Source organism: Gymnogyps californianus, chromosome 11 (assembly GCF_018139145.2).
Source record: "Gymnogyps californianus isolate 813 chromosome 11, ASM1813914v2, whole genome shotgun sequence".
Taxonomy (NCBI): domain Eukaryota; kingdom Metazoa; phylum Chordata; class Aves; order Accipitriformes; family Cathartidae; genus Gymnogyps; species Gymnogyps californianus.
Genome location: NC_059481.1, coordinates 15,811,064 through 15,834,813, shown reverse-complemented (window position 1 = coordinate 15,834,813; position 23,750 = coordinate 15,811,064). Strand labels below are relative to the sequence as shown.

The following is a 23,750-nucleotide window of genomic DNA, read 5'->3' as shown; positions in this document are numbered from 1 at the left end:
ACAATTAATTTATTCTTTGGCACTAATAAAAAAAATGAATTTGTGTTACAAAGGAGGAGAAAAAAAAAAATCTAAGGATTTGTTTAATTAAAACTACAATGTATTGAAAAACCAAGTAATTTTAATGATACAGACAATGCTGCGATTGTATAATTAGTAATTAATTACCTACAGAAATGACACTTTCTTTTCTTTAAAGCTATTCATTTTTCTTCTTGTTTGTTCTTCTTTCTTTTCTTGCATGCGACTGTCTTTGGGGCACACAAATCATGGGAGCGAATTGCTGCGTGGCACATCAGCTACCAACCTGGCTCTGCGTGCGATTCCTTACCTGTGGGCAGCGGTGCCGCATCCTCACCTCTCGCATCCCGATCCCCACCGAGGAGCAATCGCAGGCCTCCCTCCCCAGCCTCCCTCTGCCCCTCACAGCCGCTCTCCATACCGACAGCCCAGCAAAAGCGGGCAGTGGTGCAAATTGTGACTCCAGCCACGAGGAGCCACTGGGACAGAGCTGACAGGCAGAACAGCTACAGCCTTCTGTAGCGGGAGTCAAGGAACAGACTGTTAGCCCAGTGCTATATATATATTATGCTCATAAGTCCTGATGTTAACCAATGTTATATATATATTTTAAGTATTCATGTATTCATAGCTATAAAGGCCTTTTCTCTACTTGAGCTAAATTGTATAACCGTGACCTACTGTCCCAGAAGGCTTTTTATTCATGTTAAATGGGTATTGAGATTATAGCGCTCCTTGGTAGTAGGTGCAGAAGCGTTCTGGAGGAGACAGGAGAAGACGGATGGTCCTATTGAGGCTCAGCAAAGAAACTAAAAACACGAGAACCAAGCAGCTCTGCAGCATAGCTGGCTTCGCATCTGAAAAATCAGCTGGGGTGTTGGCTCGCTCTTGGGAGAAGGACGGGATGTCACCCAGCCTTGTCCCCTCCCCAGGGAGGTGCTAACTGCACCCACAGAGTGGGGACAACAATGCCTAGCATGCACCCTTCGCACACTCCCGTGTCCCCAATTCTGGTGACCCCGACTTCCCATGCTGGTCCCTGACGGCTCACCGGTCCCATCTGTTCCATGACCTGTAAGCCAGGGAGGGTGAGCCAGGCTGGCCTCCGCGGTACCGCTGACGGCGATGCTTCACAAGCGCTCCATGCTGCATCTCTGACGTGCTCTTCTGCGCTGCCCTGCTCCTCACGGACAGCGTGCCCACTCACGTTGCCCCACACAAATGGCGCGATTTATCGCTGGCTCCCTGGTACCCACGGGAACCTCCAGCCCCATCACAGAGCCCAGATGCACCCTGGCAGATCCCATTTAATATTTAAGGGGAAACACAACCTCCCTGGAAAAAAGCTCTGCATCAGCATCCTGCAAGGAGCTCCTGCACCCTCGTCCCTCCCTGCCCAGCCAGGAGATCACTGCAAATCATGTTAGTGAGATTGGCAGGTCCCCTGCTCGGATCTTAACCTTTATCTGAGGCCTGGGGACCCCTCTGGCTGCTGGCTTTGAGTCTCATGGTCACAGAGGCACAAGCAGCGAGATGTTCCCAGTCCGTCTGTTCATTCCCGGTGCACGCCAAGGAGAGCCCACAGTTCCTCAGAGACGTGTTACCTCCACACTGTCTTGGGAAGAAATCAGGACAAGGCTGGCCCAGGTGCTGGTGCCAGGACACACGGTGGTGGCCAGGGATGCTGGTGTCCCCTCGCCGGCTCTGATACTCCAGTCGCTCCGACGCAGTCGGGGTGGAAGTGGCAGCAAGCTGGCTGCTGGCTGTTATGCTGGTGCCAGATGGTGGATGAGATTAAAAGAATTTGATTTTCAAATAATCCATAAACCTGGCTGAGCTAATGTCGTTTCATATGCATTATCTTGTAATCCCAGGAAAGAGAATGTTTCAGAGCAAAGAGCCTTATTCTCCCTCCCTGCAAGGATTCTAACAAGCTATAGATAATCCCCTTTTTGTTGGAAGGTACTTACAGGGCACCTACAACACCCAGAGCACGGCACAGGGGCTGCGGCTTTGCGCCGGCGCCTGGGAAGAGGACAAACAGGCACCCGGCACCACCGGGGCTGTCTTGCCCTGAGCTTCGTAGCGGTGGGATCAGCACACAGCAGGGCCCAGGGACACCTTGAACTCAGATCCCTGGCTGATAAGGGAGAATAAAGGAGAGATTTTGCCACTCCTGCCCCATAACAGTGCATGGGAGCCCATGCTGCATCACTGGGGTAGGGGGCGAGACACATCCCCTCTTATAGGTAAATGCACTTTTATGCCCACTTTTGGGGATAAACCCCCAAAACCCAACCCAAGTAAATCAAAGGTATGCTGTGCCACCCTGGGGAGAGGATCAGGCCCTCCCTGGTGACTGAGCCCCACAGCCAGGGTCTGGCGACCGCACTCCCTCTCACAAAGTGAGGGACAGCGTGCGGCTGAAACGTGGACACTGCTGGAAACACCTTCACTGCCCTCTCCAAAGCAACCGCTGCACAACCAGGCCATAGGAAATCCATCCTCAGGGATTTCTTGACTTCTCCTTGCCTGTGTCAAACACCTACAATAACGTTTTGTCCTTATCCCTACCCCATACGGATGCACCCCTTCTGCACCCCCATCCCTCCCTAACCCCTGCATAGCACCCTGGGCAGGCCTCAGCACCCACCTGCCATCCACCCTCCATCCTCAGATGCTGCCTGCCTGCTCCCTGCCTCTCTTCTCTGCCCTAGAGACTCCTTTGAGCCTCGGATTACTTGTCAAGCCTCCATGGAGCAAAGACGACCCTCTGGGGTCGCTGGGATCCTTCAACGTGCAAGGCACCAAGCTTTGGCACAGCGGTTAAAAATTCATGATCCTTACTCCAAGCTCCCATGCTGGAGCGTGCGAGAGCTAGAGCAGGAGATGATTTTAAGGGGAAAGGGAAGGAAAGCTCCATGGATTTTCCAGTCGCTGCCTGCCATCTAGTGCTTAGCACCGAGCTGTTTCACGGGGAGCAAGTGACATCCACCTCCATCCTCAGGGGAATTTAGCTCTTAAATTAGAGCCAGCAACATTTGTGCATCAGGCTCCCAGCACTGGGGAGTTCCCCACCGTGCTCCTCACTCTGGCCAGGGCGAGGGTTTTGGAGTCAAATAGCCCAAATCGTGGTGGGACCCGTCAGGGAAAATAGCCTGGGAGCAAGATGCTGTGTGCCTGCCTGGGTTGCGAACGCGATGCCCAGCTACAGCAAGCTAACTAAATACAACACATCTCGCTTCACTGCATGCTGTTACCTTCAAGGTCGCGGCATCATCGTCAGCAGCTCCGATCAAAGCGGTGCACACAGGCATTGTGTGAAGAATGCCACAGACAGGCTAAAAATAGGGAGACAAATGGAAGCGCGAGGGAAAGGGGCGAAGGGTGAGGCTTGTCAGCTGTGCAGGAGACTGAAAACCTACAGAAAATCAGGAAACAAACAAAAATAATCAAGAAACACTGACTTTGTGACTCAGATATTCTGCTGCTCGGAGACACTACTGGAGTTTCCCACTCAGTTCAATCCATGAGCAACCACTGCACTAGGAACACAGTCCCTACAAACCACTCGCAGCCTTTGGGTTAGCACCAACAGCAGGTGATCTGGAGTGTTTTACAGGTCTTCAGGCAATTTGGGGGGCTGATGCTCTCCCTCCCCTCCCTTCAGTAGGGGTATACCTGTGCTCACCTTAGGGGCTGGTCATCTGGCAGTTTCTTGTCCTTCTGAAAGGGCTCTGATAACCTACCTACCCACAAAGGCAGGAGAGAGCAGGCAAGACAGCTGCAGCTCACCACAGTCCTGTTTCCAGGCAGAGAAAATTAAGGGATATGAAATCCAGAAGGGCCTGGGATAGACAACATGCGTCCTGCTCACTGCCTCCAGCCCCTGCTAGATCAGGAGCCTCTAGCACGCTGCTGGAAGGGCACCCTCTGCTGTGCCACATCCCCTCCTTCTGCACAGGGGACAAGACTGGACGTTGAGCTGTGAGAGCTGGTGGAGCAGGAGCGGAAAAGTGGGTCCCCATGGGTGCCACCTCCAGCAGTCACCCATCCCGCACCCTGAAGTGAAGAACTCGCTGCCCCTCCACGCAGGGCACTGGTGGGATCAGATACCCCAAATGCCCAGCCTCCCTCCTCACCAAGCCCCTTATCACTTGGCTGCCTGCTCCCCATCACAGCCCGCTGCTGTCCTCAAGCTCATCCAACATTCGCAGCCTGTGCCATTTGCTCGTACCACAGCTTGGGAAACAATCGCCGCTTTGCAGAGGGGTGCGTTGGGTCTGACACAAATGGGCTGCACTGGTCATTTGGAAAAGGCAGGCAGGGCAGGGGAGCAGCTTACAAACACGCAGAACCAGATTTACTGATTAGCACATGGCTCCGATTTCCTCCAATGCTTCCAGAAAAGCAATAGGCGACATTAACAAAAGGATTACTCAGAATTCAAAAGCAAATGGGATTTCTGACCCATTATATTAACTGGGGACTGGGGAAAGCTCTACAGAGAGAGAACACTGCCGGCAGGTCACCAAACCAATTATTAAGAGCTCACAGATCACGAAGCTAGATATATACACACATCAAGATAAATTTCTATTTGCCTGCAGAAGCAGGATGCTGGCTGAGCCGCCCTCCCAACCCAGTGTGCTTTTTCTATGTGCCCATTAAACCTGGATTATATCTAGTTACTTTCCCCAATAATTCACTTCCCCCACGGGTTTAATGCTGTGGAATAACATTTGGGAGGGTAAAACCTGAAAGGAGAAATGTAATGGGCATAATTACTTTGATAGATGAGAGAGAGCAGAAAGCAGGCAGGCAGCACGTGGTGGGAGCAGGCCAGCAGTGCACACACTCACCCCTGACATCGCTCGCTGTCCTCCCAGCAGCAGCACTGGCCCGTGCCTCGTGCCCCGACGTCCCCAGCTTCCCTCTGCCCAGATGCTTGAGAGGGAGAGCAGCCCTTAGACAGAAGTTAATCTGCCTCCGACATCAGCTCTCACCTTCATCTCCAGCAGAGATCAGCTTAAGCTGCAAATTGTTCGCTGTAAAATCTTTTCCTAAACTTTTGCCTCAGTTAATTATGAGACTGGATGTTCATGGTAGCCAGGTAAAGGGCCAGCTCCTGCTAGCACACTGTCCTGCTTCTGGAGTAGGCTGTGATAGTGAGTCCTAAAGCCTTGTATATGCTGCATAAAGGCTTTATTGCCTTGCCTAGGTTTTGAAGAATTTTCATTTTAATGTTGCTGAATAACCTTTCATATTTTGATTGAGAAATGCCCCTGGGTCTCCGAGCACTGCCTGTGAAGTCCTGCCAACGGATTTTATACCCCCCCAAGATCTGTTAGGGAAAAGCAGCCTTGACAGCAAAGCTGTAGCTAGAACTACCTGAAGGGACTTCCTGCTGTCAGAATTTTGCACTCACCTCACAAATTCCTGGCTTTGCTTTTTGAGGGCTTGGTGTTGGATTGGGTATTATCAGCAAAGCTTCTGGAGCAATTTTACCCTGAGCTCCGTTCTTACCTTTGCAGAGATTCACTCAAGTGTTGCCTTCTGCCTGCCCCATTCTGCATCCTTCCAACGTGCCGGTTATGTCAAAACACAGGGGTGATTTCACAAGAAAAGGGAGGAAAAAGGTGTCCACAAAACAAAAGGATGAGACCTAATCCACTCATATCACTGGTGACCTCAACCAGATTTTCCATGCCATTTTCTGCTGGGTCTCTGGGCTGCTGTGAGCAGAGCACCCCACCCTGCATCCCCTGCAGGCAGCTGAGCACAGCAGGAACGGGCAGCACTTGCAGAAACCCCAGGCACCACCAGAAAAACTCCCTCCAAAGAGACAGATCCCTTCCAACACAAGCACGGGAGCTTGAACAGAACAAAAACAAAGTGACTGATGCTGCTGGAGACCCCTTATCCTCCAGGACAGGGAGTGAGCCCACAGGCTGCCCCAGCTGGGATAACCAAACTCCTACCCTCTCTGAGCCAGCCCACCCCTTGCCCCAGCAGCGAGGGACACCACAGGGTGCCCCCTGCACCCAAGCATCTCTCCCTGCTCTAACAAGCTCAGGGCTGTATTTGGGAGCAATGGCATCTCTCCTCCTACAGGTTTTCAAAGAGCAGGAAGCGGGGTACCCCATGGCCCCAACGGCCTCTCCTGGCTCTGCATGTATTTATCTTCCAAATGTTGAAGCCTTTGGTTGCTTGGAGCCAGCCAGGAGGAGCAACAAACAGCAGCTTCCTATTAGGTAAGAAAGCGTGCGGTTCTGAACAGTTCACAGTGTATCACAAAACATGCAAGCAGGGCTCTGCTTAGAGAGCACCAATCCCCAAAAGTCCCGCAAACAGGGAGGAATATCAGCTAGGGAAGATATTTTGTAGGCAAAGTAGAGGAAAGCTGTAGCTGTGAAGCTGAAAAGTGGTTTTATTAGGACTTGTTATCTCTCCTTCGATGGAGGGGAGTGCTAGCATCAATTTGTCACAAAGAAAACCTTCATCTCTCTTCTAACATGGTGGCTTAAGCAATGGCTTAGATGCTGGTGTTTTAGACTGCAACTGATCCTTCCATTTGTTTCTGCTCCTGGAGGCTTTTAGCAACAGCTGCTGGACTGTATCGCACCAGGGAAAGGTCATCTTGATATGCCTCCTTCCCCCTCGGAGGGGGAAGGATCTGGCTTTTGTGTATCACCCTCATGAATGGAAGCGTCCTATGCTGAAAATGGCTTTGAGAAGCAGGAAGCCTCTGCAGTCCGACTGCTCTCCAGCTTCCTCGCCGATGCGCGCAGTCAGGGTAAGGTAATGCTCAGACGCTGGCCCTGGCAGCCGCAGCACTGACCTTAAGTTGGACTTCTTAGATGAGCCCCACATTGCTGCTCTCAAAGCGAGGAGTCACAGGTCCTTTCCAAAAACACCTCTCTCCGGTGCACACTTCACAGGAGAGCTCTTCAATTGATCTGACTGTGCCTTGCACTAAAGAGCCACAGCAAACTCAGTGCCTTCCCAGGTACGTGCTGCGGCTTCAGGTTCTGGTAGAGAGATCTCATGTGAGGAGGCCTTTGCCAAGGTGAGAAAAACCCTCCAGGCTTTGGGTGCAAACAAGCTCCAGACACCAGCTCCCTCAAACCCAGGCAAACACTCATGCGGTTCTCAGTCACATTTGCAAGGGGAGTTTTGTGTTTCGTGCCACACAAGTGAAATGCTGCCCCTGTTCTTTGTGCTGGACCACGGGAGACACACCGCAGCTGCGGCAGCTCTCTCCCAGCCACGACTCGACAGGTTTCTTCTGTTCCAGAAGAGAGAAAAGCACTCTCAGAAAAGGTTTTAAGACTTTGTTCTATCCTTTCAGTAGTTAGCAGCAAAATATATCCCACCAGCCTGCCTGATCAGACTTCTGCAACTCTGCAAGGAGTATGGGTGTAGGTTTGCACTGAGTGGAAAGACAGCCTGCAGCCACCAAGTTCTCAAAGGAAAATAACAGCCTCAATCATCTACCGCAGGACCTCTGGGAGTAGAGAGGAAATGAGAAGATACAAACCATCCTCTCCGCTAGGAAACCTGCGTGATATCCTCCTGCATTCCCTCTCACCAAGGCCGGAGCAGTGGGAACAGGCCACACAGAAGAACCGAGCAAAAGCACCCAAGTTGCAGGATCTGGGATTGTTTGCAGCAACTGGCTGAGGGTTTTTAAATAAAATCAACTGCAGGGAGGAAAAAAAAAAGGCACTGTTCCTATGCAGGCTGCGAGCAGCAATTTGTGTTTTAGGTGATGAGAAAACAACAACTTCAGCTTCCAGAAAAGACTAAACTTCTCACGCACCTGCTACCTGTAAGAACAAAGGCTTGAGCCTAAGGAAAAAAATAAAAAAACATGAAGGAGGCCGTTGATTCTGACCTTTCCACTGCCAGAGGGAGCTACACCTCTCTCAGCACAGACAATGCCCAAAGACCTGTTGCTTGAGTAAGCCAGAGAATAAGAACTGCCTGGGTTTGAAGATCAGCAAGCTTTCAGTACAGCCTTTTCTCTCTTTTGCGTTCCTCGTTTTGAGATCAAATAAGCATTAATTAAACAGCATTTTATATGCTTTGAAAGTTTTGTTCCAGCAACACACAGCGTGCCTTTGACGTGGGAAACAGGACAGAGACCTTGGCAAAGGGCATGCCCTAAGTCTGTGCGCACAAAGCTCTGCTCTGGGGCTGCATGCTACAGAGCCAGCGACAGCCTGAAACAGCGTGGCAGAGAAAAGCCTAATCCTGAGCTGACTGCACCCGTGGCCGCCCAGGCTGGTGGGGCACAGCTTGTGGGGAAGGACTCACCTCTCTCTGCGGGAGCTTTCAGTCCTGGAGAAGGCAACAGCCTCCCCTTCAGCAGTGCTGACCGCAGACAGCAGCCAAAATGCTCCGCATTTATCTCCTCTTTGCAAGTGCTCTCTGTTGCAGACACAGCCTCCTTGCCAGGCCAGGCCTGCTTCAAGAAACCAAGTTTTGTTTTGTTGGTAATTTATGGCAAGCCTGCAGCTCCCAAACTGCCCAGCGTTAGAAAATAGAAGGCTGCTGTGCTACTCCCCCACCCCAATGGCTTGTGGAGTGATTAAGGATAGCTTTAATTTGAGGCCTGCAGCTCAACAGCTCCCAAAGGATTGATAAAATACATATAGCAATCTCCAGTTCCACCTCTGGAGGCCGAACTCTCTCTCGATGATTAACGACAGCTATTTCCTCTCTCTCTGCCGCTGAAGAAGGCTGACTCTCTGCAAGGTCCAGCCAGCACTGGGCCCACACTCTGACTACCAAACAGCAACATTTACCACCAGAAAAAAACGCCCAAGAAATAGAACCTGCCCCAGAGAGGTGAGACAACACCATATAAGCCCAGGATAGATCTTCTAATAAATAAATTGGGGCAATAGGGTCAGGCTACCTGAGGCAGTCCCAGCTGGGCTGGGTTAGCAGAGCTGGCCTAATGCACTGGGAATGGGAGACAAGAACTCCCCAGAGCCACCTTTGAGGCTGCTCCCAGGAGCCAGCAACGTTAGAGCAGCCTTCCCCCGCCAGGAAGTTAGCCTCGCAGCCCAGACAGAGAGCTGCTGCTCAGGTGTTACCCTCCTTCAGTGTCTGTTGCTATAGCTTGAGGCTCAAGAGGAGGGCAGTGTGGATGGAAAAGCAGCACTCATCTAAAGAAAGAGCTGCTGCCTATTCCTCATGCATCCGTGTCCTCCATGGCCACCACTTATCACAGACTCTAGGCCAGAGGCAGCTCCAACGCAGATTAAACGTTAATAAGCTGTGAATATCCCAGCTTCCATCTCCCCAGAAACCCATCTTGCCCAGCCTTATGTCCAGGAGGGTCTGTTCCCACCTGGACACACAGATAACCCTCCAGTGCTGCTCTTATTAAAGAGCAGGTACCAGAGACAAGCATTAGCCATTGCATAGAAGAAACCATTTGAGCTTGAGACTATGACAGGAGTCTGGTGAGGAAAGCGAGCCTCCCGGGTACAACAGCCCCAGGGAATCGCACACTTGGGAGAGGAAAAGATCACAACATGCATTTCCAGAAGAGGTGGAGGAGGAGGATTCAACAAGAGCAAAGAACTCCCTCAGGAGAGCTTCACTTCCGAGTATAAGTTTTAATATTTATTCAGTACAGGCCCGGTGAAGAGAACTGGGAAATAAGGCAAAGGCAAATTATCCTCCAGAGCCCAAGTTAACATCTCATACACACAGACCATGCAAAGCAGCAGCTGTGCTCCTCCCTGGAGTCGCGTCCCACATCTTCCCCATCTGCTGGAGCACAGCCTATCGCTTACAAGTCCAGAAGGAATCGATTGACTTTTTTCAGGTATTCCGACTTCAAGTAATCTCCCAGCTCGTCCTTTGTGACCCACAGGTAATCTTCCTTCAGCTCTGCCTGGGACAAATCACTGCTTTGGAGGAAGGCTTTGAAGAAGAACACTTTGGCTCCCACGTTATCCTCAGTCCTGATGGCCCTGGGGAATTTGTACTTGTAAATCCCATATGGTGCATTCCCCAGGATTTTGGCTTGAATGTGATCTCCTGCAAGACCCCAGCAATGCAAGAGAAAGAAAACAAGACATAAGAACACAGAGCAATAGTAACTGCTCTCCTATAGTAACAAAAAGGCAGCATAAGCCACTCCTTGCATCTAGTTCAGACTGACTGTTCCCTCTTCTTAGCAGAGCTACTACCAACTGTAAGCCTTTTCTCATGAAAAAACAACTTGTCTGGAGTCCAGCGAGTCCTCTCAGAGTGAGAGAGGGAGGGAGAGGGTGTCAAGCTTTGCCAACCCACAGTGAAAAGCAAGGACACGTGGGTTTGCCATCACCCATCTGCCACAAAAGCTGCTACAGGGCAACAAGAAGGAAAGAGAAGCTGTACACCTGGAGCAAGCCTACACAATTCAGGGGACATCTGGTGATGCTCCAACATCAGACCGTGAGGGCCAGACCCGGCACCGCAGATGCTGGCAGCCAGAGATCCCAATTCACAGTCTGCCAGCCCCGTCAGCCCTCCGCACACTGCAGTCGCTCTGCGACAACATGTAGTTACAGAGCCCAGGATCACGGCTCTTGCCAGAAAGCACACCCCATTGAGCTCCATCCCTATGCCATGAAATGCCTTTTCCCAACAGACGGGAGGCGATTCACTACAGCAGATGGCAAATATCCCTCAGATAGGGCACAGGAAGAAAACCACTGGGACAAAGAGGAGGGAGGGCCAGGCACACGGCAAACTACACACCCAAAAATGTAGCCATGGCTCGCTCAGCTGTGCTCCGCAGCGTCTCTCCAGGCTGCCATTCCACTTGAGGCAGGAGCCACAGCTCCTGGTTACCGATTTTCTGTTTCACCAGAAGCATCAGGTTACTGTCCAGCTTCCTGTTCAACGACGTTCGATTATTGTTTTTATCAGCGTCTGCCAAAAACCAACACATGCTGGAAACAAAGTCTCCTGGCAGCACTGCTCTGATCCCCTTGATTCATCAACCCTCTGCATCTCACACCCTTCCAGCAATAATACACAACCATGGATACACAAAACAAGATAAAAATCTAGACAGAAACGCTCTCAGTCACTCTGGAAGCCAATGCAGGATTCAGCTGGAACCCACTGCTAGACTGTACTCCGTTTCATTTCCAGAAAGAGTTTATAGCAAGCAGTCTGGATCTCTACCTTGACAAAAATCAACAAAAGCATGAGGTAGAACTTGGGAATGAACCAACCAAACATTTCTCTTGTCTGGAAACAACATTCACTTTCACCATTTTGCACTGGTAAGGTTGAATACACACATGCACGCACGCACACCTACCCACCCCACCCCCCTTTGCAGCACGGGAACACTGATTCCCTTGTCAGCCAGTTAATTCCTCACATGCTAACAGTGCTGCCACAGAGACAAGGCTCTCTTTAAAAGAAAAACTCAGCAAATGCCTTCCCTCTACTGAACTGCACTCAACTGTGTTTGGCAAACAATCAGGGTGTTCTCACCCACCATGAACTTCAGCCTGTACCTGTTATCCGTGGAGCAGCTTTGAATCGCAGTAACTTCTGTTCCCACTTGTCCTCCAGGTCTTGAGCCATGATGACCGTTTTGCCAGGTGCTTCATCATCATCGTACATGCTTTCCTTCCTCCTCCTGAGCTGCTCCTCCTCCTCCAGCTTGCGGATTTCATGATCTGAATAGTGGCTTTTCTCCAGCTCTATCTATAAGACCAATGCAGAGAATTCGTAAGCCACCAGCACTACTGGCTGGACTTGGCATGCAAAATTAAATTATTTCTACCTCAGCGAATGCAAGATGACAGGAATTTCCCCGAGATTGAGCAGGACTTCCCTGCTCGCAGCAGGAGCGTCTAACAGGGACACCAACAGCATCGAGGAACACCACGGGAGCGCTACCAAGACCCACGATACCTGGTGCAAGCAGCAAATCGCACACAGAGCACTCGGTATCACTTCATGGCGGGGAGCGACATCACCCAGGGTGCCCCCAGACTGGCTGTACAGGACCATCAGCACCTCCCAGCCCTTGGCCTGTCACCCCCCTAGGGCTGGCAGCCGTGGCCGGTCCCCGGTAGCGCCTCAGGCGCTACCGGGGACCGGCCACGGCTGCCAGCCCCACAGAGTGCTCTCCCTTCCAGGCCTGAGGCGGCCATTTTCCTATCAGCATGCCCCCAGCGCCCCCCCTCTACCTGCCCCATGAGGGCCGCCATCTCTTCTTCCTCCTTCTCGAGAGGCTGCGTGATGCGTGGCAGCCGTAGCAGGCACATCGCCCCGAAAAGCCGCCACGGCCGAGGCGCGGCAGCGGTACAAAGCCACCGACCCCAACCCGCCGCTCGCTGCGTGGGCGCCGCCATTACGCTGCCGCGCGGCCCACAATGCACAGCGGCGCGCGCCGCCATCTTTCCTCCGCGCTCCCATCGTGCCTTGCGGCGACCTCTCCGGGCGCGCTACGGGAGCCGCCATGAGCGCGGTGCTGGCGGTCGCCTGGCAACGGCTGCTCGGGGCAGCCTGGGGGTGAGCGGCGGCGGGAGCGGGCCATGGCGGGGGGGAGAAGACCGGGCCGGGCCCCCCTCACTGTGGGCTGATCGCTGGGGTCCTCCCGCCCCGTGATGGCGGCCGACACGGGAGGCCCCGCTGGGCCCGCCCCGCCCCGCCCCGGGCCTGCGGCTCGCCCACCCCACAACCAGCGCCCGGCGGAGGCCCCGGTAACCTTACTGCCGGCTGCCGTTTCTTTCCCGCAGGGGCCGTACTGCCACCCTGTGCCGCGGCCTACATACCGGCCCCCAGAGGCTGCAGGACCTTGCGGAGGCGACGGCCGCGAAGCAGGCGGAGAACCAGAGCACGACCGACCTGAGGTGAGACGGCCAGGCCGCACCGGGAGGGCTCTGCGATTTGCCTCTTGCTGGGAGGTTTTATCGCCTTTGGTCGTTTTTCAGCCGAGGAAGGAAAATAAGTGACTTGACTCAATCACAAACGCAGCTTGTGTCTTTTGGAGACATGATCCCTTCTTTCTTTCCCAATATGAAATAAAACTTTGCAAAATTTAACGAGTGAGTGCCTGATAACTCTTGTTTTGCTCCTCAGCCCTTTAATCCTGCAGAGGAACTCCATGAGATGGGATAGCAAGATCTACGAAGAAATCCCAATAGCTCACATCAAAGCTACGTACAACAAGTAAGCAAATGAGCTGCTCCATTCCTGCTCTCATGCAAATAAAAGCTTGTAACATACCCGGGCTTTGGCCAGTCATCATTTTGATCAAAAGGCTCAAAGGAAAAAAGCCAGGGGAGTGGTGTTCATGACTGGGAAGATAATAATACTGAATTCAAACCTCAGCGCTGTTCAGGAAGCATAACTGTCCTTATAGTGTCTTTAATAAGATTGTTATTACATGTTTTGACTACATTCTGATCTGAATAATTAGATGCTGACAGCTTTAATGGCAGGTTACTTCCAGCCTTCCACTCTAGCACTATTGCTGTACAGCTGTTGGAAAAAATTGTCATATTCTCCATGAGAGATGGTTGTGTTTCATTAGTGATTCCTAGTGTGATATTTTACTGTTTCTTAAAGCTCTTTCAAGTTCTAGAAATGTTTTGTGCATTTTTTTAATAAACGGAAGAGGTAAAATGCTCACGGTGAGAGGTGGGTCTGAAAGGGCTAAGCAGTATCTGAGGTGTACCTGGATAAAGTACACCTTATCCAGAAAGGTTCTGCCACCTCGCTCAGATTCTCTAGGGTGACCAGAAGGTCACTGCTGGGAGGTCTCTGCAGCAGGTTCCTGTAAGTGGGATACCTCGAAAGGGAGTGCTGAATTAGGGTGGCTTGGAGAAGGGAAACAGGAGTCCTGTGGCGAGCTGTGCCAGTAAGGTGAGCGAGAAGAAACCGGAGAATAAAGCTTTGTTCTAGCTTGCTTCTTGCTTTTGCCCCTCTCTTTCTGTAGCACCCACATTCAAGTGGTCAGCTTTGACAACAGGCCGTTTGCCCGTACGTCCTGTGGCACAGAAGGCTTCCAGAATGCCAAGAAGGGAACTGCCATCGCGGCACAGACCGCAGCCATGGCAGCAGCAGTGGTGAGTCTGCACTGATGATTCTCACCCTCCCAGAGGGGAGCACTGACTGCCTCCCCCCACTACCTGGGTGCATGCCTCGCTCCCAGGCAGCAGTCCAGAGCTCTGTTCCTTAGCGCTCGAGCAGCACACTGCTGTTTGCTGACAGTTTCCCTAGCTTCATCTGACACGCTGCACATCTTCACACAGACAAAGCGTGTTTGAAACAGCAGTTAGAAAAGCCCAGAGGGTGAACTTACCTGTGCGGGTTGTGATTGGGAACTGTAACTTGGAGCCTGTCCTTTTCTAGCACCAGTTTGCCTAGCTCCTTTTTTCTAAGTGAACATCTCTCAGCCATTTTGGAAATACAGCCCCTGAATCAGCAGCAGTTCAATTTTTGCACTGTAGGGGACTGAGAAGCAGCTGTAATTACTGGCTGAATGTTTTATATTTGCTCTCTGCTACAGGAGAACTGAGCTGCTGCTGCTGCTAGCAGTTCCAGTCAGAGAAGGTGATGTCCTTGCACATGTAGTTTCCAGCTGCATACCATTTACTGTAATTGTTTCTAAAAAACCATGTGGGTGTCCAGGTGGCAGGAGAAGATGAGGTTGGCTGTCTCATGGTCCTCATTACAGCAGAATGAGGCAAGGTTAAACTGAAAATCCTCATCCTAAATGAGGTGGAACTCGCTCCAGCCTTTCATGTCAGAGGTGTTTGGTGCCACTGGTGGCCAACAGCTTATTGTTGTTGACTCAGAGGAATATAAGAACATCTTCGCTATTAATCTGTGCTCATCGGAGCCTCATAATAGCTGCATAGCTGTGCTTGGCCAGATTTATTCTGTCACTGTTAAAGTTGTTAGTACATTAATTGCATCACAACACAGAAAGCAAGAGATCCAGAGGAGCTCCATCCACGTGGTGGCAGCACGGCTATGCTTTACAGCAGGTGTTTTTCATTTTCAATTTGCAAGCCCCTAGAATTTTTGCACTGAAGGTGTGGACTCCTGCACAGCAAATACAAAGCTTGCCTGCTTTTCTCATTTACCCTCTAGAAGGAATCCACTGATCACAGGAGAGAAGTCGCTGCATTAGAGAAGGGAAAACAGCTTTGAGTTAGTCCTTGTTAGTCCCTTGCCAGTTCAGTCACGTATCCGTGGATATGTCATTTTCTGCCCTGGCTTTAGGTCACAGATAGTTTGATCTTAAAGCTTTCTCTGTACGCAGAGCTGACAGCCTAGCACAGAAGTTCTCTTGAAACTGCCATGGCTGTATCCAGGCCTCCTTTTCTCCTAGTGTCTTTGTGCAATAATCCCCATATTTGTCTTCTGTATCTGTTACTACCTACTCTTTATTTTTACTTAAAGAATACTGTGGTAGTGGGTCAAAAGGGAATGAAAGACTCCAGGGGAGCCAGAGCAGCAGTAGTTATATCAGAGAGAACACTGACCAGTTGTTCTTTTTGCAGAAAGCACGTGGGAAGGGTGTATTGCATGTACGAGTCATGGTGAAAGGACTGGGACCAGGACGCAAAGTAGGTGTCAAGAGTTTCTTTTCGTATTTTTCTTTCTCAGGCATCATCCAGGCTTTCTAAATTCAGGCTGGTCTCATGACTATACTTATTAACTTGGTTTTTCTGAAGGTGATGTAAAGAATTCATCACTCAAGTTCCTAGTAATGAAATTTTAGAATCATTAGAATTTTAGAGTAGTATCATATTGGAGGCAGAATAAAAGCTGTATTTGGGACTTCTACGAACTACAGTAGGAAAATTGATGGGAACACTGATGAAAGGACTGGAGCAGATAGTTTTAAACTGGGTTTTCTGGTATGAATTACTTATTTTTAAGATAATTACAAAGTAGAACCATTGGAACAAGTTGATTTTCAGATGGGGGACCAAACTATTTTCCCCTAAGCTTCTTCCCTTCACTGCTGTTCAATGTGTTGATAACAGCGTGTCATCTGCTGTCGTGTTCTTCCAGGCTGCCATCAAGGGTTTGACTATGGGAGGTTTGGAGGTCATCTCCATCACTGACAACACCCCGGTTCCACACAACGGCTGCCGCCCACGGAAAGCCAGGCGAATGTGAGAGGGGAGCGGAAGAGACACACAGCTTTCAACATCGATTCACGCAACAGGGACTGGGTTGAATGTTGCTCCTGTGACAGATTCTGGAAAGCTACCCTCCCTGGAAATACTTGCTGAGGGAAGCTTGAAGAAGAGAGACCATCCTGGGCCTTAAAAGCCCAGGTGGTAGAAGCTGGTAGTAAAAGCAGGAATACATGTACTCCCTTAGTAGGAAGGCTCTTGTGTAGAAAGTTTGTTGATTAAAATGTTGGTCTTTTGACAGCCGTTCCTGCTGTGTTCCCAGAAGTATTTTGGATTATTATTGCCTCTTGACTGCTCTCTTCCTCTTACCACTGTATGTGGCTCTTATCTAGCCCCCCGTGCGATTATTGCCCTTGTTAGGTGGAAGGGGAGCTTGAGGTCTAGATCTCCTTCTAGTCACCTGTAGTAAACAACTGCATGGGGTCACGTCATCTTCCTTCCCTCTTTCTCTCACTGCACACATTTGGAAACAAGGCATGGGGTAACTCTTCCCCTTCCCCCTGGCTTGCAGAGCTCAGCGTGCCGTGCGAGAGGCAACTCCCCCTGTTCGCACGGCATGGAGCACTGTAGTCTGGATCCAGTATCGGCAAAGATCTGTTGCAGTGCTGTGTTTCGCCCCAGCTGTAGCTGGCCTGCCAGTGCTACTGGCAAATGGAAAATGCCAGTCCTTCTAAAGGGGCTGGGATCTTGCCAGTTTTGATGCTTGCAGTCTCTTTGGTCCTGCCTTGTGCACCACAAACTGGATTTTCTGGGGTCCTGGGGAAAGCAAGCAGGGGGTTAGTAGGCCTGAGGAACAATGAAATGCTGCCAAGGAGATTTAAAACACTTAAGTCTTGAACTGTACCTCTATATCCACAGGCAGCACGAGCTTGTCAATGGGTCTGTGATGTACTATTGCTGTCCCAGCTCCATCCGGAGAGAATTTCTGCCAAGGAAATATGTCTGAGGCTCTCTGGAGCATTAACCAGGGAAGGTAACAGCAGTAACTGACTACGGGATTGATTTCCTGGATGGCAGAGGCCCACTGCCTAGCAAAGGGCACCTCCTTGAAATCCACACTGCCAGAGAAGCCCTGGCCAGATACAGCATACACTGGGCGAATATTTCACCTGTAAACAGACTGTATTTTGGCGCAGCCAGCAGTTCTATCACAAACCCACAATCTTCCTTTCTATTATTTCTCTTTCTGTCGTTCCTCCTTAGTTTCTTAAATTGCATAATTAACTATTCTCTTCCTCTTTAGAGAAAGGGTACCATGGCAACAAGGCAGTGAACCTCCTTCATGGGGCTGAATGGCATACGGCAGGTTTTGAAAGAAATCAGTCTGCTTAGAAGAGCCTGTTGAGTTGCATTTGACAGCAGAGAAGAAAACAAGATTCAGATGAATCTCCTACCTTACTCAACTGTCTGAATTTGAATAGAGGGTAGGTTATCTTAAAGGGAAGTTCCTTGAGCTGTCACAGATTTGACAGCAAGGAAGAGCGGTTCTTCCATAGATGTTTGACACGCTAGAAGAGCTTCCCCCTAGCTCCAGAAATATGGCTGAGCTTCTAGTGACTTCATATTCTTCTTTTTAACGAGAAGATACCAGGTCAGCTATAAACTGCAAAGATTAACTCTCCAAGTACTTGGGCAGCTAGCTGGGGAAAGCATGTGTGAACACTGATGTGCGTTAACAGCAAGGCTGGACTGGTTTCTGTGCCGAGCACAGTGACCAGCCCTGAGAAAGGAGGAGCACCAGTCCACGCTGGCAGGGTTGTCAGCGATGTACTGCCTAACACACAAAGAAAACCAAACACTACTGTTCTCCACCACAAGCTGCTCGTTGCATCAATGCAGAAGTGCCCACATCAGATAAAGATGATAGAACAAATTGAAAAATAAGATTGGGAAGAGATCTGCGGTCTTTCCGAAATTCAGGGAAGAGTAGGTGGGTGACTCGAGAGTCAGAAAGCAATGGGAATAAATCTTTGTCTTATCCAGACTTAGAATCAAGGCTGTGCCCTTTGTAAAGGCCACTCCTTAACACTCTCGGTTTCTGAGCATTTGTAAACATAATATGAAGTCCACCAATGCATCGCCACTGCTTGTACAGTGGGAAGTTTTATCTCCCTGTCTGCCCTGCCTAGTTCTGGTAGCTACCCCTACTTCTTCCTCCAACTGACATTTATATAGCACTCTCTGAGCTGGACAGAAGAGGCTGACACTATTCTCCATGGTTCAGTGGCTGGATCTGTATAGTATCATGCAATATTTGTCTTTCATACCCCCAGCTCTGCGTACCCTCCCTGTGCTCTCCGGCACGGTGCTTCAGTTGTGCAGCTTTCTGTTGAAGTCAGGTTTTCCACCCACCTTCTCTCCTGCCCTGATGGAGCACCCTCAAAGCCATGTCCTAACTTAATGCTCAGTCTGAACTGTTTATTGTGCAGCACATCCCGGGCCTCTGGGGCAGTCATCAGTGAAGTGGGAGAGCACAGATGCAGAAAGCAAGCTCTCCCACCCTGTGCAAGGGCTCAGTCGCTCCTTCCTGCACATGCTGTACGGTGAAAGAAGTCTTAAAACTCGCTATTGTTGTTCGTCGTGCAGGGAATTAATAGACACCAATAGCACTTAATGATTTCCTTACCCTTCAGATGAAACTATTAATTAAGGGCCTTGTTTTAGTCAGCCACTGGTGTTTACCAGTTCTAATTGCTTTTTTTGGCGCCTGGGTGGAATGCTGTTTTCTACTGGCTCACGTTCCTCCTGAGCAGCAGTTACTTTACTTGTCAGTAGCATGGCCACAGCATTAGCACCCTCATTAGGGTCACATCCTCTCCCTTTGGGTTTCCCCATTGCTTTGGGACATTTTTCTCTCCACTCCCTCCTAACATTTGATTCCCTACTCTCAAAGAAGCCTTTTTCTGTGAAACAAGCTCAGAAGCTGCTACTGACCGCAAAGCTTCATCCTGGTTCAACCCTGGCCTTTCTGGGGTTTTGCCCTCCGTTTTAAAATACCACATGGACCTTTCTCCATTGTATAGGGGGTGAAACACAAAACAGTGTTCTGACTTACAGATAAAATGCTGCCTCAGGTCTGTTTACCCCTTAGTGACTGCCATACCACCTTGGGGAGTTAGTCTAACTCGGTTACCCTTCCCTTGGACAGGGATGGCACCTGGTGGCTTGGAAGAATAGCCCCCAGTCTTCTCCCTAATAGTACATTATTCTGCAAAGAGGAATTATTTCCCTATCCCCAGCAACAAGGACTTTCTACCTAAAGCTGCCACTTTATCTGCTGAATTGGTGGTTTACTATTTCTTATGTGAGCATCTCAGTGACAAGAGTCAGGCAGCCACTTTCGATCCCTTTGTGAGATTCAATTAAACCATTCATTAAGTGATGGCAGTGTCCTTTAACAGCTGACTGTATACACAAGCAAGCAAGGAGAAGGGGACAGACCCTGCAGTGCTAATAAACTGTAGCAGCAGGGGTGGTTTACCGCAGCCCAGCTGCAGCTGTTAGGGACATCTGCGCAGGTTTTGCTGGGTTTCCCTCTGGTGCGGGAATACCTGGCTCGAGATGTGCACAGGGCAGGTCGGTGAGTAGGTGTTTATAACCCTAAAGCACCCCTCGGGAGCCTTTGACAAGTAACACTTCAAGTCAGGTTATGTTTTTGCACTCAGACTTCAGCAGATAAACACGGTGCTGCTTTCATGCCTGGCATCCCTGCCTGGCCCCTCTTCCCTTCCCAGCCGCCCCTCCAACCTCAGCCCATGACCTCTCAAGACCAAAAAGAGATCAAGGACCCTCAGATTGTTTTTGTGCTTTTCCAATGCTCTCCTCTCCCCTCAAGAGGCATTAATGGGTACTCAACGGCAGTGGGAACTGCTCAGAGGTTTTACTAATGAACTGCCTAATAGCATTCAAGTTCCCGTGATGATGGTGAAGCTGGGCTGCGGGGTCCTCTTGGGGAGATGCAGAGGGGAGCCAAGCCTCGATGCTATTCCCTTTTTCTGAAACCACTCACACCTCCTCTGCTGTGCTCTCCAAGCTTCCCCTGTGCTAGTGCCACTTGGCAGGGTCCTTTCGTTTCTCTGGAGTTTGTAACTCTCTTCCTACGCCCACATCTACCGAGAATCGGACGCTGTGCACCTGGACCCAAACCTCTCAGCAGCTATGGAGCCCTAATAGCCATTGCTCGGGATAGCTGCTCCCAGCCGCAGCTTCATAGCTTGCTTTGCCAAAGAAAGCAGGCAGAAGGGAGAAGGGGTTGGGTGCAAGGGGCTGAATGCTAAGCAAGGATGCGGGCAACAAAAAGGTGGGTCAGGAAAGAGAGAGAACATGGAGCGAAAAATGCAGGAAGAGAAAATACAACATAAAAAAAACCCAAAAAGCTTTCCTAAGGCTAAAATCTCCCAGCTGGTGGTCTAAGAGTCAGCACAGATTAGGAGAAGGATGCAGGGAAGTGCTCTCCAGAATCAGGCTAGATGCGCTCCCCTTTGCGGTTCTCCCAGCCAGACCTCCACGTCAGAAGCACGGGGTGGCCTTGCTCGGGAGCCCTCCCTGCCAGCACAACCAGCTCTTTGGGGCTTTCACTTCAACATTTTAAAGAAGGCACAAAGACCATCCCAAAGCTGTATTTAGAAACTGCTCCAAGGCCTCTCCAAGCAGCAATGACAGTCGTCAAAACCTTCCTTCCCCTTCTGAGCTGGCTCCGAAATCCCTCCTCTGTGCCTTGCCACTTAACGATTCATTTTGCAAAGCCAAACTCTAAGCCACAGTGGCTGGGATTGATGTCCGCCATACCTCCTAGCCACATCACTAGAGACTCCAGCTTTTGGCCCTTTCTCCCTCTGCTTGCTCCTCCGTGCAGGTGCAGGCCAGGCTTCCCACCGCATACAGGACTCCAGGTAACAAATAAAACTTGGGGCCCTGGGCAGGAAAAAGACACATATTTCATCCCCCGGCCCCTTCAGCAGGTCCCAAGATGAGGTGGTGAAACAGGACTCATCTCTGCATGCACCAGCCTGCAGGCAAACAACTTGCTCTCCTAATTGCGAGCCATGGCTCTCACGCAGCCCCTTGCCAAGACCTGGATGCTGCCTTTCATTTTTCTCCTGCAGAATCCACAGAAGTAAATTACCGATTTCCTGAGCTGCCAGGGTCAAACCGACCAAGGAATGCAAATGAATTTAGACAGGCCAGCCCTCTGGGCTTCTCTGTAATGCCAACAGCCGGGAAGCAGCCTGCTCCAGCGCTGGGAGATGCTCCGAAACGATCTGCCCTTGGACATGGTTGTAAAACCAGCCCTGTTTACCGAAATCCCTGCAAGAGAAGCAGAGCAGCCGGCTGGGGAGATCCCCTTCCTAGTGATCCTGCAGCCAAGAGTGGTAGTGCTGTCACCAAAGGGCCAGTGTAAAAATGGGACAAATCCTGATGGGTCTCAAGCAGCCGCACGGCAGAGCTGCTCTCCCCAGCCCTTATCAGAGCCAGCAGGTCAGCACCGACATCTCCTTCAAATCTGAGCCCTCTCTGGGAAAGAAGCTGGCGTGAGCAGAGCCATTGTCTGGGGGTTTAAGGGGTAGGAGGCAGGGAGAGGAGAGATTAGCTCGGACTTTGCTGCCCAAAGCCAGATGGGCTGCACCGCACAAACACACTGTCGACACGACATTTGTCTGCCCTATGTTACAGGAGACCTTGTTTGGCTGCCAGCTGCCCCTTCTCCCTTACAAAGAGGGATTTTACTAGCATTAAGGACTCACCGGTCAGAGCTGAACCAGTGACCTACCGACGCTGCTGCAGGTATCAGCACAGATAATCTGGACCTTACCCTGACCTCAGGACCAGCCCCAAAAAAATAGGGCAGCAGCAATGAAAAACCATCCTTCACGGCTGGAGACACGAAAGCGCACGCTGGCTTTGCGATGGGGGTGACGCCGGTGTTTCAGGAGGGGTGTCCCACCCGTGGGGATGGTGCCGATGCTGTGGTATCCCGCAGGATGCAGGTTCAGCCCAGCGGCATGGGCCAGGGCTCCCCGCCGGTTGCCTCAGGGGTGCCGGCGGCCCTCACCTCTCCAAACTCACCATTTGAGCCGGTTTCCCCCCCCAGTCGGTTGCTGGGCGCAGCAAGGCCGTTTCCATGCGGATGGCTGTTTCTCCCCGTTGCCGTGGCGACGGCGCTGGGCGCCAGCAGGCCGGAGGCGGGAGGGCGAGGACCGTATCTCCCCGGTGCTCACCAAGGGCAGCGGGTACATCTAATCCAGCATCGCTCCATTTTACGCCTTTGAGGAGCACCGAGGTCAAATGACCAGCTCAGCGGCAGCGAGCAGGCGCTCAGAGGGATGCGGCGCTGCCTGCTGCTCTTATTAACACCCTAAAATCACGTTGAACAGCGGCTGGCTAGCTCTGGCAGGGCTTCCCTGCCACCTGCCTGGCTCTCTTCCCCCCCTTGCCCCCTCGCGCAGCCGGTCCCATGCATCCCCTGGCTCCAGCACCCCCAGGGCTGGGCTGTCCTCTGGCAGGGCTCAGGCCTGGGGTTGGATGTCAGCACCATCAGCGCATCCTCACCAGCCCCATCCAAGGTAACCAGAAGCTGCTGCCCATTTCATCAGGCACTGGGAGGGAGACAGTGTGCTGGGCCACGCAATTCTCTCTCATAGAATCATAGAACGGTTCGGGTTGGAAGGGACCTTAAAGATCATCTAGTTCCAACCCCCTGCCATGGGCAGGGACACCTTCCACTAGACCAGGTTGCTCAAAGCCCCATCCAACCTGGCCTTGAACACTTCCAGGGATGGGGCATCCACAACTTCTCTGGGCAACCTCTTCCAGTGTCTCACCACCCTCACAGTAAAGAATTTCTTCCTGACATCTAATCTAAATCTACCCTCTTGTACCGCTCTGCCTCCCTATCTGAGGCTGTCACAACGTGCCTGGATGGAGGAAGGACACTGGCAGATGAGAGGATGAATCTGTGCAAGAGCAGCTTTCAGAGGGGGATGGTGCACTGCCAAGAGTAGGGGCTCAGGGAGTCCTCCAGGCAAAGCCAGGGCTGCTTTGGCCCACGCTTGGCATGTTGCAAAGCTACTGGGGAGAAAGAAAGAGGACAGCCATGGAGAGTAGAAGTAACGTGTTCCTGGCTTTAAAAAGGCTGAATTCAAACTAGTTCTGTCACTCACAGAAAATAAACTCCTCCAAAGGCTCCAGTTCATACCTGGACAAAGCAGAATGCAGAAAATGCTGGGGGCTTTGTAGTGTTACCCACGACTTTCCATTGCTTTGTTGCAGTTTCTATAGGATTTTCTTCCACAGTGGCCAAATGTCATGCTGCTCCTCCTCTAGCAAAGCTCCCCTGGGAGGCACCTCTCCCTGTGGTCCTCCTCCCTCTGGCCTGCCAAGGGCCCTGGGCACCCACCGAGTACCTCCCTGCCACGCTCCTCTAAAACTGTCCTCAAATTTTCAGGTGCGCTTGGCATCCTCACAAAACCGAGAACAGACAGCAACCACCCTGCTAGCAAACTGCAACAGCTAGAAGGTGTCCTAGGAAAGGATTTGACT

At 51.1% G+C, this 23,750-nt stretch overlaps 2 protein-coding genes across 2 annotated transcripts; one reads left to right on the top strand and one right to left on the bottom strand.

Annotated features, from left to right (window-relative positions):
* Window positions 1-9,640: 9,640 nt before the first annotated feature.
* On the bottom strand, window positions 9,641-12,513 carry MRPL46 (mitochondrial ribosomal protein L46). The gene is made up of 5 exons (XM_050903523.1): window positions 12,508-12,513; window positions 12,240-12,473; window positions 11,559-11,751; window positions 10,786-10,959; window positions 9,641-10,080 (listed from the first exon to the last, which is right to left on the bottom strand). Exons 1-5 carry the CDS (start codon window positions 12,511-12,513, stop codon window positions 9,830-9,832), a joined length of 858 nt encoding a protein of 285 aa, XP_050759480.1. The 3' UTR covers window positions 9,641-9,829.
* Window positions 12,507-16,454, top strand: MRPS11 (mitochondrial ribosomal protein S11). The gene is made up of 6 exons (XM_050903270.1): window positions 12,507-12,564; window positions 12,792-12,905; window positions 13,135-13,224; window positions 13,994-14,123; window positions 15,567-15,632; window positions 16,084-16,454. The coding sequence occupies exons 1-6, from the start codon at window positions 12,512-12,514 to the stop codon at window positions 16,189-16,191; spliced, it is 561 nt and encodes a 186-aa protein (XP_050759227.1). The 5' UTR covers window positions 12,507-12,511; the 3' UTR covers window positions 16,192-16,454.
* The last annotated feature ends 7,296 nt before the right edge of the window (window positions 16,455-23,750 follow it).

Excerpts from the sequence above, each read along its gene's own strand:
- MRPL46 (XM_050903523.1), bottom strand. Across the intron at positions 11,752-12,239 it reads TGGCGGCCCTCATGGGGCAG|ATAGAGCTGGAGAAAAGCCA; the intron begins GTAGAGGGGGGG and ends TTGGTCTTATAG. Across the intron at positions 10,960-11,558 it reads AGCTGCTCCACGGATAACAG|ACGCTGATAAAAACAATAAT; the intron begins GTACAGGCTGAA and ends GGTTTTTGGCAG.
- MRPS11 (XM_050903270.1), top strand. The coding sequence starts at position 12,512 with ATGAGCGCGGTGCTGGCGGTCGCCTGGCAACGGCTGCTCGGGGCAGCC. Across the intron at positions 13,225-13,993 it reads ATCAAAGCTACGTACAACAA|CACCCACATTCAAGTGGTCA; the intron begins GTAAGCAAATGA and ends CTCTTTCTGTAG. Across the intron at positions 14,124-15,566 it reads CAGCCATGGCAGCAGCAGTG|AAAGCACGTGGGAAGGGTGT; the intron begins GTGAGTCTGCAC and ends TTCTTTTTGCAG.